General features: G+C 40.2%; 1 protein-coding gene across 1 annotated transcript; it reads right to left on the bottom strand.

The window, feature by feature from the left end:
- Positions 1-256: 256 nt before the first annotated feature.
- On the bottom strand, positions 257-13,709 carry daglb (diacylglycerol lipase, beta). The gene is made up of 15 exons (XM_053511545.1): positions 13,161-13,709; positions 12,869-13,020; positions 12,033-12,207; positions 11,545-11,812; positions 11,335-11,457; positions 9,992-10,119; positions 6,398-6,527; positions 5,282-5,365; positions 3,347-3,424; positions 2,636-2,716; positions 2,419-2,546; positions 2,179-2,247; positions 1,922-1,994; positions 1,556-1,806; positions 257-1,026 (listed from the first exon to the last, which is right to left on the bottom strand). Exons 1-15 carry the CDS (start codon positions 13,253-13,255, stop codon positions 831-833), a joined length of 2,031 nt encoding a protein of 676 aa, XP_053367520.1. The 5' UTR covers positions 13,256-13,709; the 3' UTR covers positions 257-830.
- Between the last annotated feature and the right edge of the window lie 680 nt (positions 13,710-14,389).

Here is a 14,389-nt window from a genome sequence, read left to right as displayed (position 1 = left end):
AAAAGACATCCTTGATGGGATGCCGGTTCATCAGATGGGGCGATTTAGAGTTAGCAGTTCACCTAACAGAATGAGAGGTTGGAATAAACCAATAAGGAAAACCATGCAAACAGATATTTACCCGTGTAAAGAAATAAAACAACGCCCCTAGAGCACGGATCATAAAACACTGGTGAAATCCTGAGAAAAAAACATGATCATCCTTTCATTAAATATGAATATCGCTTCATTAGTTACCTACAATTAAGAGCCAATATCATGGTTCTTTATGATGTTTATTCATATATGAAATACTTCATGGCCATAAAGTGTATGAGCAAACCTTGTATTAAAGTAAACGCGGCCATATTTAATACTTCTCATGCAAACTGAAAGTACATCAAATCTGCATCTGTGCTGGAGTTGTGTGCTGATTGTGCTGCACTGATCTCCTGATCTCCCAAGCTTCTCTCTCAACCAGAACATTTAAAACACAAAGCACAAACCAGGAAACTCCCAAACGTCTTTCCCTTTCATGTCCTAAAAGTCCATTTTTACTATTTCCACACATGGATAAAAATAAAGACAGTCACAAACATGATATTATATTGTTCAGAAATACACACTGGACATACGGTATATGACAATGCATGAATATGGTACTGTATAATAAAAAAAAAAAAAAAAAAAAATCATACAGCACTGAAATGGCAAATGAAAATATATAAATAAAAACCTAAGAGCTCGACTGCTCTTAAAGTTTGAGTCTTAAAATGGCATAGCTCCCTCCAGCTGCCTTGTGCGTTCACTGAAAGAGTCATTTCAGGATTCAAGCTGGAGGTAGTAGGAGCTCAGATGACATTCAGGTGAGCATTGCTGGTAGAGGAGGGGCACAGGGACGAGTGTCGCTCCTTGGTAAGGCTGAGCAGGGCCTTGTGGACGATGTCTGGCATGTGGTCGGTGAGCATGCGCGGGCTGATCAGAATGCTGTTGAACGCCGTCACGCTCGACCACTCGGCACGGTAGCGCACCTGAGAGAAGCACAGCCTGGATTCCGTGGGCGGGGGGGCGGGGAGAAGAGTTGGAAACGAGACAAGAGAGATAAAAATGGTTTTAGGATCACGACATACAAGTATTAAAGGTTTTATATCCACTTATATTTTATATTGACAAGCAATAAAATTTGATGAAAATTTTGCCAAGGTATAGCAAAAGTTAAAGTTAAAGTTAAGTTAAACTGTGTTAGAATTTAGTATTTTGGAAATTTGCTTAAAATTTGCTTACAATTAAAACTACTCAAAAATAGCTTAACATTCTTTAAAGGTTTAATTAATTTGCGGAGGCAAAGTTTCGAAAAAAAAAAGAGCACATTCCAAAAGAGATTATGAGGCTGCAAGTGGGCTAGAATGTAGAGTAAGTGTGCCAGTTACCAAGCTCTGGTAGTTTTTCCATAAACCTAAAAAGTGTATCAGACCTGTTCATCTTTTAACTGAAAAGTGTGGTTTTGTTCTGATCTCTGATTCCTTATGAGGCTTTGGGGGACTAACGATAAACTGAGAGTTACATGGGCTCTGACCTGCGCGAGGGTCCTTCCTCTGTGATGTACATGATGCGGCCGGGCATGTAGAGCGGCAGGTGGGTGTTCTGGGTTGGGGAGTCGTCTGAACTCAGGCTCTGGTAAGAGGAGGACCCATGCACCAACAGGCTCTCCTCTCCGAGCAAGGGTTGACTCAGCTGCTCCTCCCGCCGGTTCTCCATTTCTGTCGGGAAGTCATCTGGGGTCCCGCCAAACACCTCATACCAGCAACCATGCAGGAGGATTTTGTACTAGAGGATAGAGGGAACAAAAAATAGAGAAGTTCATAAGGGAAGCAATGTAATGCAAGAAAAAAAATGAATTATTCCAGCAATTATTTCTAATCAGCTGAAAGCAAATGCACACCTTTGGTTTATTGCAATTAGACACCATTTTTAAGAGCCTCCTCTTCAAATCCTCCATGTTTGGAATACTCAATCTACAAAACACCCAGAGAAACAGATCATTTAAAGCATTCGCTCATTTTAGGGAAGTAAAACAAACAGAAGTACGAGGACCGAACGTGACATAAACGCAGTATCAATGTACAATACATTCCATAATTCATACTGCTTAAAAACAAGATAATGCACAGTAAATCATCATTTCTGCATAATCCTTACCTGGGAACCAGATCCTTTCCCAGAACCACAGAGATCACAAACTGCTTGGAGTATTCAGCAAGCGCTTTACTAAAAAAAAAAAAAAAAAAAGAAAAAAAAAACTAAAATAAGCTGGAACTTTTAATAAAGACCAGCATTTCAAAGTGCCTAGATGTTCAGTAGTTCAGGACGATAACGTGTCATGGTTGCATGAACTTTTAGACCTCCACCAGAATGTTATGATGTTAAGTGCAGACAGACCTCATGAGGCCCCCTGGTGGTGAGAAAGCGTAGCACCGCAGTGTGTTGTAGCTGCTGTGGAGGTGCACGGCCAACAGCGCTGCTGCGCCTGCGCCGAGACTGTGACCTGTGATGACCAACTTGTACTCCTACTCACACACACACATCTCATAAACACCATCCATATAGATAACCTGCCATTTAAAGAATGAATACGTAAAAAAACCAAGAGCCTTACAGGTGCAATGTTGAAAGCCTGTCTCAAGATGCCATCATTGACCAGCTTCTTATAGATATACCCAGCAGCTTGAGAAATGCCCTGCGAAACAGGAAGGGATTACATTTCATACCTTGCATCTGTATTCTTTAGACATTCCAGTACATTCTGTAGGTGAACATCATCATCATTCCCTCTCTGCTCTCTCCACCAAAGGCCAGTTATTATTTATGCAGTGAATTATCCTCAGCATATCATTAACACTCACATGGTAACAACATGGACTGGGAAAATGTGCTGCATATTTATTAGACACACCCGGAATGTTATAAAGGAAAATCATTTCAATGTGCTTTCCAGGAAGATTAGGTTTGTGTATGCTTTCCAGGAAGACCGTTTAAGACAGGAATACACCCTGAATGCCCCGGGACGGCAGCCAATCACAGTGTTGTATGAATCCACACACACACACATTCTGATTTGGTGCGGCTAATTGACCTATAAACATTTTTGCAATAACTTTCAATCTTTAAACAATAGACCTGTATAGAACACGTGAAAGTCCATAATGACAAAGACATTAAGAGATCCTGGAGCTAAGAACACACCAAGTACAGCCTATTTAATATATACTACCATAGCATGTTTTTTTTTTTTTTAAAATAAGTAGTAAAAAAAAAAAGAAATTTATTAGTAATGTTGCACACAACACCACTAAGGTTTTCTTGTTACCTTGTGTGCGTAGCAGGCTCCTGACACACCATCCACAGTCAGGTTCTCACACTCGGCAGAGAGGTCCGTCAGTGCGTCCTATACACATGTGCACACACACCCATACAAAACAGCAGAAAAAATACAAGAAAAATCTCAATGATTGTCATGTAACTGGATGAATAAATATACACACATACACTACCAGTCAAAAGTTTGGACACACCTTTTAATTCCTTGATCTTTGATCTGTCCCAATTAATACATTTTCATTTCTTTCTACAACGTAAAACAATGCTAAAGGCGTCCAGAATATACAATAATCTCCTTTGAACAGTTAATGTTGAGATGTGTCTGCTACTTATGATCTGTAAAGCCTTCATAACGCCCTAATCTGATGTGCTGTTTGTTAATTGGTGATTTCTGAAGCTGGTAACGTTAAATGAACGTCTTCTCTGCAGCAGAGGTAAGTTTTGGTCTCACCCAGGTTGATCCTCATGTGAACCAGTTTCATCCTGGTGCTTGATGGGTTTTGCAAGTGCAAGTACACATGTCTCTCCTAAGCTGCAAGGGATCCAGACCTCCTCTGTCCTCTGGACCTGTCTTACTCGTCCTGGAGTCCTGCTTCTGGTTGGAGATCTCATTGCATGGAGGCCCAGTGTGGTCTTCCTGGGATGCGTGTGGTGACTGGGGATGGTTCCACTTTTCCACGAAGACAGACTTGTCCTCAACTGATAAAGAAATTCCTACAGTCTACCTGAGCCTCCAGGAACCAACTGGACTCCACTGAATTTAACACATCTCCTGTTATACTGAACTTCTAGTCTCACATAGTATTATGCAGATCAATCCCTGCTATCTGTTTTCACCCAAATGAGGATGGATTCCCTGTTGAGTCAGGTTCCTCTCAAGGTTTCTTCCTATTACCATCTCAAAGAGTTTTTTCTTGCCACTGCCGCCCTCATCCTCGGCTTGCTCATCAGGGACAATCTTATCATTTTGATTCATACAACTTCTCATTTTATACAAACTTTAATAATTCTTTTGATTGTGTAAAGCTGCTTTGCAACAATGTAAATTGTTAAAAGCGCTATACAAATAAAAATTTAATTGAATACAGCTGGAGCCAGTAGGGTTAAGGGCCTTGCTCAAGGGCCCAATATCTGGTGGATCTGGGGATCGAACCGCCGACCTTCCAGTCAGTAACTCAGTGCCTTAACCATCTGAGCTACAACTGCCCCTTGAAAAAGAACACAAAGCATTCTCACATTTGCCCAAAAACAGCTTGACTATCAGCAAGACTTTTGAGCAAATAGTGTCGAACAATGGGGCAAAGGTTACATTTTCTGGAAGTTGTGTTCCCCATTACATCTGGCATAAAACTAACAATGAAACAAGGTGGTGGTAGTGTGATGGTCTGGGTTTGCTTGGCAGCTTCAAGAAACTATAGGATGACTTGCCTTAATTGATGGAACCATGAATTCTGCACTCTAGCAGAAAATCCTAAAGGACAATGTCCGGTCATAAGTTTGTAAACTCAAGCGCACTTAGGTTATGCAGCACGACAATAGTCTGAAACACACCAGCAAGTCCATCTCTAAATCACTTAAATAAATCAAGGTTTTGGAGATTGAGATCCTTAACAGTCCATTCATGCTCAAAAACGGCCGAAGTGGCTGAATGAAAACAATTCTGCAAAGAAGAGTGGGACAAAATTCCTCCAGTGATTTATGATGTTATAGAGCCAGTAAGGTTTGGGCAGCTTTTTTCCCCTTAATAAATAAAATCACCTTCTCATCAAAACTTTTTGCATCTTTCTATAATATTAAAATGTGTCTGATGATCGAATGCTTTTTCACAGCACTGTACATTATAAATATACATTATACACACAGTACCAATATAATTAACTTTCAACTGTGGTTGTAATAAACATCAAGCCAAGCACTCACTCACCTTTAGCGACAGTGTTCCTCTCACAGCAACCAGCACGGCCTCTCTCTTATGATCCAGCGCAACGAAAAACGGGATCTCGTATATCTACAGAATATTTAACACAGCACACGCATAGTTATTTCAAAGTGTCAAATTATAACATAATAGCATACTGTAGCTCAGCCTAAGTTGATAATACCCTATATTATCACATCTTTATATTAATGCATATGAACCATCTGTTCGAGTAACTACAAAAAAAAAAAAAATAATAATAATTGATGAATCATAAAGACTTTTGTATTTAACAAACAACATTTATGGAAGGAGTCTCCAGTGTCAGGACTTTGTAACATCTGGCTTGGCACTTTCTTGATTCTTGGTAATGTGATAAGCGTAATCTAAAGAAAAAGGAGGGGGGGGGGGTTGACAATTTATGAAGAAAGGACTACTTAACCTTTAACATTGACACATTCTACAGTGTCTCAAAACAGAGGGGAAAATAACCTTATTTCTTACTAAATATCTTCAAAAAAAATTCATGCCTAATGTGCGTGTCATTTTTTTTCAGACAGCCTTGGACAAAAATAAATAAATAAATTAGAGATAATAACAATAAGGAAAAGTATTGAAGTCATTCTCACAGCTGAACTGGGATGCTATGTTCACATATGTTAATGTATAGAAATTTTTAGGAACACCTTTAAAGTTTACAAAACATGTTAATTAAGAAAAAAAAAATGTAACCTTAAACATATGGCAAGTCAAAACAAGGTGAAAATAAAACGCCTGAAATGTCTCTTCTTGATCACGTCTTATTTTAGACAAAATGAGACAAAAAATTCTTTACGAATACAAAGAAGACAAAGCAGTGTCACACAACAGACACCATGCAACAAAAAGCTGTTCTTTACATGAGCAATAAAATAGAGAAAGCCGTAACAGAAGGAGAGACATATAACAGAGTGTGTGTACATTAGTGACACACTCATGATGCAGCTGACATTTCTAACATACTTTCATTCTGCTAAACAAGCAGAGGTGAGTGTGATGGTTTAGATATGCAGTTTAAATATGAAATAAAGGTTATTTAATTGACAGATAAAGAATTATATATAATATTTATATATCTGATACCTGATTATGATAGCTGATATGAATGAAGTCTCGGTACTGTAGTTCTGTCATGTGTAAGATGGAGCTGAAATGGCAGCTGGGGTTGTCACCGCCGACCAGGTCGTACTCCGTCGCATTATGGTTATGACAGCTGGAACAGATAAGAACAGGAGTCAGTTGTATAACAACTCAGCTCACTGAGACTTTAATATAGTTGCAGTGCCGGTCCCAAGCCCGGATGAAATGGAAGTTGCTGCGCCGCTGTGGCAGGAGCAGACGAAGGACCAACAACATCTTTAATATAGTCTCACTAATATCACATTACAAGTTGCACAACATATCTGTAGTATGATTGCTTCACTAACACATCTGTTGGGAATTGACTACAGTTTGCGCAATTTCTTTAGCCAGGAACATTTCATTACTCTTAACTGTTGTGCAACAAATTGTCAAAGAGTGATTCAGTTTGGAAATTATCTTCCTCTAAATCATATACATTAGTGAAGTCACAGCCATGTTAAATAGCAAAAGTAAGAGCATTTCCACATGTACAACGTGTCCTAAGAAAACCATTCGTCAGTGAGACTAATCAGAGAAAGGCTTAGAGTTGCTAGGGAGCATTAGGATTGGACTTTGGAGCAATGGAAAAAGATCAAGCGATCTCGTGAGTTCAAACTGACCCGATTCCAGATCAATAAGCACATCAGAATGATGCCCTCATCGTGCATAGTTCCAACTGTACAAGCCTCTGGAGGCAGTGTTATGATCTTCAGGTCTAGACTCAGCAAGGTTATGTGACAATTAAATAAAGTCAGCTGATGTCCTTGAATATACTTAATGATTAGGTTAATTTTTAAAAATTATTTCTTTCCAGATGTCACAGGAATATTCCAGGACTCAATTTTTTTAAATTTGATTGGTTGGAGTGCATGAACAATCATTTTCACACATGAACTAGCAACCACATCACATGTTGTAAAGCTAAAGGTGCTCGATCAAGGTGCGACTTCTTATTGGCCAGACAATGTATTTTTTCCCCAGCCAAAAAAAAAAAAAAAGCCCACCCGAAAACTGCACGATGAGGCGTTCAACAGGCCTGTATAATAATAAATGATCTCATAATACTATTTTATATAATCCCCTGCTACACTAAAGTAATTTCCCAACGTTTCACTGGTGCTTGGAAACCATCACATTAGAAGGTCCCAAAGCCATGATCAGACCGCCTGCTTAACGTCTAAAACGCTGGCCTCCCAGGAACTCCTTTAATAGACCAAACGTGTGGAAATGGCTTGGAGCGAGGTCAGGACCGTATGGGGGTTGTCAATAACTCCCAGCTGAGTTACTGTAATGAACAAGTGGTGTCCGTGAATGATTGTGTGTATAGTTCCCACAGATACATAAGCTTCTTGTATAAGCTAACAAGTAATCCATACATTTTTTAGGATCCAATCCACCTCAGCTGGGTGATAAAGGGTATTCTTTAAAACGCTTGCAGCGTTCAAATGTTTTACTGCAGCGATAAGTCTGTGCTTGAAATCTTCTCTAAGTGTTGATTGGTATGATACTCTTACTTGCATGTTATTTTCATCAGAAGTCCTGGTTTGACTTGAACATCCATTGTACACGTCATTACATAGCACCTCTCTTTTATCTCTCTTTTTTTATGTAGTGCAATTTTGAATTTTATCGGAACTTCATGGGAATGTTTTTAAAGTAATTAAAAAATTATTAAAATGTATTTTGAGGTCTTGTTTAGAAAAAAAAAGCTAAGTATTCACTCAATTGCCATTCTAATTGGAGCTTTCACGGCGGATACAGATCTAACATGTCTTGGTGTTTCCATGAGCTTCTGGTCCTTAATGCAATGTTTCTGCCAAATTAAACAGAAACTGTTGTTGCAACGAAATTTCCAGGTCATAGGACCAACCTGCTATTGTACTTAAGTCGAAGCTTTGCCATTATAAAACATAAGCCTTCCTCTTTCCAGCCTTCCTTTATAATTTCTTCCCCGTGCTCGAGCTCAGCTCATTGTCCTGTTAGAACAAACATGTTTACTCTAAGCGCAGGTGTCAGGCTGACCAGAACACGTTCTCCTTCACAATTTGCTATACAGTTTTTAGACCATAATGCTACTACTAACATGGCTGTCCTGTCGCCTCTGTCCCATAGGGCTTAGAGTGTAAAGTGTAAAGAGCTCAGGACATTGCTGAAAACTGTGCAGGACTTCCTGTTTCAGCCCGTAAGCTCTGTAACCCCATCAGTGTTGTAGCTGGACCTTTCTTGCGTGAGCACTCAGTTTTGTATGATTGATCTCAGTAATGTCTTTGTTGTGCCAAAATTTTTCCCATGGATTTTAGAGAGCGCGTAAGAAGATTCAAAGCGTAACTAATAACACTGTGTATCTAATTTCCCTCCTATCAACTATATTAGAAAGTTTGAGGCAGCTCCTTGGAGTTTATGTCTGCAGCACTGATCTAATCTGCTGTTTTAGCTGAAAGATTTTATTAAATTGCAGTGAAATTATGCGGACTCTGTTATATTACAACTTCTATTGGCCGCACTGTCTCATCAGTCCTTTCCGATCAAGCGTTTCCATTACTGCTGTGCAGGTGCGAGTGTGTTACATTAGTTAATTTGAAATTGAACAGAATTTTTTTTTATGGTCTGTGCGTCTGGATTTCTGCAAACAACATTTGGAGCAATACTCTAAGGAAGGTGAAAGTTTCTTAAAGAGAATCATTACTGGGATTCATCACTATGAGTCTGAGAGTAAACAGCAGCGTATGGAACGGAAACAGCCTCAATCACCGACCGGGAAAAAGTTCAAAAGTCAACCATCAGCTGGAAAATTGATGCTTAGAGTTGTCTGGGATTCTCAAAGGCCAGTATTGGAACATTATCAGGAAAAAGGTTCAACAATCAACAGTGCTCGTTACAGTGAGATACTTATTGAGGAGCTGAAGGCCTAAACATGCTATCTAAGCGCGTTGTGATCTTGTGATCATATGCCCATACTGTTAACACTTTCACCCTTTCGGTCCCCTAAAAGCAGCCCTACAAGGACAAGGATTCACTTCTGATGAAGAAGTGAAGACAGCTGTGAATTTATGGCTCGCAGCTCAGCCTAAAACATTTTCTAATGAGGGAATACGAAAGCCTGTAGACAGATGGACAAAGTTTTGTTAAAACTCAAAGACATGTTGTGAAAAAATTATGTACAGTATTTGTCTTTTCTAAATGTTAATTAAAATTAATTCTATAGCCAGAGTGCAGATCATTTTGACTCACCCTGGTTTATAACTAACTAACTAGTCTTCCTTTTAACATTTTGCGTATACCTTAATACTCAAAATGAAATATCCCATTATTATATACTTCAATTAGAATTTGCAGTGTGGCATAAAGGGAAGTATAAACCTGTGAGGAGAAGAGAAGGAGGAGGAGAATACTTGAATACTTTCTGTAGGTTGAGCACATGCAAATACGGCAGTAGTTTACATGCAGTCAAACTGCCCCTATTTTTCCTACTCTTAGAGCAACCAGATTACAAGATAAAGGAAGTGAAAGTCACTCAAAATAGACTGTGGTTGGAAAGCTTGACTGACACCGTACCAGTCACCGCTCAGCTTGCAGCATCCGGTCAGGGGATTTAAGTAGACGTAAATGGGCCAGCCGTACGCGGCTACGGCAAACTGCATGTAATGCGCTGCTTTCTCAAGCTCGGCCTCCAGGTCCTCTCTCTGCACACACACACACACACACACACACACACACACACACACACACACACACACACAGATTAAGTACAAAAGTGTCCCAAAGTAAGAAAACATTTTACCTTTACATAAGTCACATAGAAAAAAAATATATATATAAACAGTACCTGAGCATAATGTATACTGACCAGGAAAAAATAAAGTCACCACCAGGATTTAGCTAAACACACAGATGGATAGGAATCTTCCATTGGTTAATTAATGCAGTTTCAGCTGGCAGCAACTTATTTAACCCTTAACGATCCTGTGGTCATGGCAAAGATGTTACTCTGTTTTTTTTTCTTTCTTTTTTTTTTTTTTTTTTAGAATGGTCAAATTATAGTTTTGCATCAAGCAAAAAAAAACAAACAGCAAAAAGATTGTTGAAACTAAAATTGGGTTAAGAATTGTAAAATACATTATGTGCTCTGCAAACATATTTGAATGAACGAATGTTTCACCTAAACATGTGGTGAAATCAAATCATTAAAAAAACAAAAAAAACAAAACACAACAGCAGAACATGTGGCTATGTTTCATCGTGAACGTAAGAGGATTTCCAACCAAACTCAAGGGACTGGAGCTAATGAGAGCGTGGCACTAGAGAGAGCGTGCTGACCAGTTGTATCTCCATCTGGTTTGGCAGCCATACTGCCTCGGATAGGAAATCGATGCAGAGAGTAGTGAAGATGGCCAAGCTGCAAAAATGAGGTCAGCTGCAGACCTGAATATACTGAATCACTAGGTTTTTACGTCAATAAAACTGATAGCACGGTCACATTCCGGACCTTAACCCCACTGAGAATCTTTGGAATGTGTAGGAGTAGACTTTACACAGTGGTCTGTTTCTCCCTTCAGCAATACAAGATGTTAGAGGGGAAAATTAATGCTGGACTGAAATAAATCTTATTGAAATGATGCCACGGCGAATGTGTTTCTTTATTAATGCAAAAAGCGGTCCCACAAAATAAGGGTGTGAGACCTTTTTTTTTTTTTTTTTGGCCTGGCAGCGCACATCTCATTTTTTTAACACTCACAAACCACTCTATTTATTTAATAAAGTGCCCATGAAATTAAAGATGAAAGATTTTAGATAAAGTTCCTTCCAAACTTCCTGTTCCAAAAAGAAACATTTACTGAAACAGAGGAAACTCTGAAACATTTAATCACCGTTTCACAGTTACAAATAAGCAAACTCACGATGGGAGATGAGGGACTGTGAGAAATGACGTCTTCAGGGTCTTTGCACTGCTGCATTTTATCCTGTTCCTGATGTAGAAGAGCCAGACCTGCGGCAATGTCACTGGGCACCAAGTCCGTGTCCTAGACGGATGAGCAATGAGAGTGAACAACTCTGTCTTAGACTTTTTTAACACAAGTGAGTGACTAGGGTACAGTTTCCGCGCTCACCGAGAAGAAATCGCTGATGAGCTGGGAGATGCTAGAGAAGGCCGCTCTCTGGTTGTCGTCATGAGGCAGGCAGCAGCACACTAGACGCAGACGGCTCTCCCAGACGCTGCGAGCCAGCGAACGCGCCGTGTAAAAAAGCTGTGAGGACTCGTTACTTTCCAGATCCCTCAAGCCTAAAGGCTCGGCCGTCACAGGGGGACGCCGTAGACTGCCGAGCGGGTCAAACACAATCAGCACGCCCACCACCATGGACAGAAAGATGATCCAGCTAGAGAGGAAGAGCATATGAATCATCATGTGCTTGCAGTGTGGACAACACTTTCCCTCTGCACATACTGAACTAAAAAATACTTACAGTGTGACCTTTTCAAAGAGGAAGAGACAATAAAAGGCAGTTAAAACAGTGTGTATTGATTTGTCACAATATTGATTTTTTTATTGTGTAAAATCCAATTTTGTCATGTGATAACGCTCTGTATTTGACCCACCTGACGATCACAGCAACAACTACAAGCCCGACTTCAGGCGGGTCACATCCCGTCCTGTAATTATACACCCACACGGCTCCTAGACAAGCCCACACAAACTCGGGGAGGAAAAGGACTGCACGAGTATACACCAGGAACGGCATGGATCGACGGGGACCCGGGTTCATTATGGTTCCTTTGACAGAGACACACACACGCAAACAAAAAAAAGGCATTTCATTTAATTAAACTTTAAAATTAATTATTACAAAGCAGCTTAGAAGGAATCCGGTTGTAGGAATGGAGTCGAGTCAGACTTGACTCTGAAAAAGTCTGGGCCAGGGGTAGCTCAGTGGTTAAGGCATTGGACTACAGTTCGGAAGATCCCAGGTTTAAACCCCACAACCACCAAGTTGCCACTGTTGGGCCCTTGAGCAAGGCCCTTAACCCTCAACTGCTCAGATGTGTAATAAGATAAAAAAAATAATAAAAAATGTAAGTCGCTCTGGATAAGAGCGTCTGCCAAATGCCTAAATGTAAATGTAAATGTAAAAAATAACTTGCACTGCTTTCACTTAATCATCATCATCTACATCGCTTTATCCTTTACACAGGGAGTCTATCCCAGGAGAGTAAGTGCACGAGGTGAGTTATACCCTGGACAGGGTGCCTATTCATCGCAGGGCACATACACGTTCAACATGGGAATAACATGCAAACTCCATACACACAGACCCCGAGGCGAGAATTGAACCCAGACCCTGGTGGTGAGATGCAACGGTGCTCCGTACGATTGCAGATCTATAAACAGTGTACAGGTACACAGGCAAACAGAGTTACGGAAAGTCGAAACGAACCTTGAGCGCTGACGTAGACGATGGCACATAATGTCAAATTGATAATTCCAAGCAGCACAAGGACGCCGATGATGTAGCTGTGAAGAATGGTGCCTCCATAACAATCGAACTTTCCTTTCCGGGTTATGTACATAGTTAGGGTTGCGATCCACCTGTATCAGAAAAAAAAAACAAGTTGTTATTATTCACCTGAATGAAACAACAACAATCTGAGGATTATCTGAGAACACACCCACTTGGAGGAAAAAAAAGTGATTAACTTAAGACACACAAACACATACACAATTCTTACCACGTAAGTCGAATAAACAACTCAAAAGCTCCTGGAAGAACCAGATCATCGCTGGCGATCCCCCATCGCCGCCCGAACACGACCATGCCAGGCATGATGACTCCAGGCAGTGACAGTCAGCTATGCAGTGTGACAGTAATACAGGAGGAGGATTGTGAAACCCTGCCACCGCCCAAAACACCCAGATCACTGAGAGCTACCCAGCCAAATTCCCTGACCCTGACCCTAATCCTTAACCCTTAAATAAACTGGATCGCAAGCGGGAATCCATCATTTTGGCTCAGTGCCTTTACCAGCCCATGATCCCTGCCAGTCCTGACAATAATACACCCTGACTGCTCAAGCTGAAACAGTGACGTCAGTGACGTCTAACGACATAGCAACGGTAACTAACCGGACCCGTAAATCAACGTAGTCTAAAGCGTTCTATCCGCGAGGAAAAGAAAGCGAAAGTGTCGTATAAATCACGCGTTAAAGAGCTTTCGCATCCCCGACACGCCACACGCTCCTCTCCTCGCAGCGGCTCTCGGGAAATGCCGGAAGACGTCACGGTTGTTTTTCTTTTCTTATTTGGTGTGTGTGACACTTAAAAACGTCCGTCGGATTTCTTCGCTCTGCTAAATAGTTCCGCGTAGTATGTATGTATGTATGTATGTATTCAGGGTGTATTATAGTAATAATAATAATAATAATAATAATAATAAAAATAATGAAGCAGTTAGTGAGTTAGGGATGATGATGATGAGTGAATAATATATAAAGAATGACACAAATATAAATTTTAACAAAGTCTGCTGCTTTAGTGTTTTTATATCTTTTTGTCAGATGTTACTAGGATAAAAGCATTATACTTGTATAATTACATTAAGTTTATGTAAAGAGTCAATATTTGCAGTGTTGACCTTTCGTTTTTGAAATATCTGCAATTTACCCAAGCATTCTGTTAATCAATTTTTGGGCCACGTCCTGACACATTCTCACATGATCAATACTTGGAGTTGGTAAGAATTTTTGGAGTTTTTGTTCATTCACCCGCCTCGTAGGATTGAGTTCTCAATGGGATTAAGGTCTGGGGAGTTTCCTGGCCATGGACCCATAATGTTTATGTTTTGTTCGCAGAGCTACTTATCACTTTTGCCTTATGGCAAGATGCTCCATAATGCTGGAAACAGCATTGTCTGTCACCATATTGTTCTCTCGAGTTGCTCTCGCAGGATGCTTTTGTACCA

The sequence above is a fragment of the Clarias gariepinus genome, chromosome 14 (genome assembly GCF_024256425.1).
Source record: "Clarias gariepinus isolate MV-2021 ecotype Netherlands chromosome 14, CGAR_prim_01v2, whole genome shotgun sequence".
Classification (NCBI taxonomy): Eukaryota; Metazoa; Chordata; class Actinopteri; order Siluriformes; family Clariidae; genus Clarias; species Clarias gariepinus.
The sequence above is the reverse complement of the archived record's forward strand: the minus strand, read 5'-3'. Positions and strand labels throughout refer to the sequence as shown.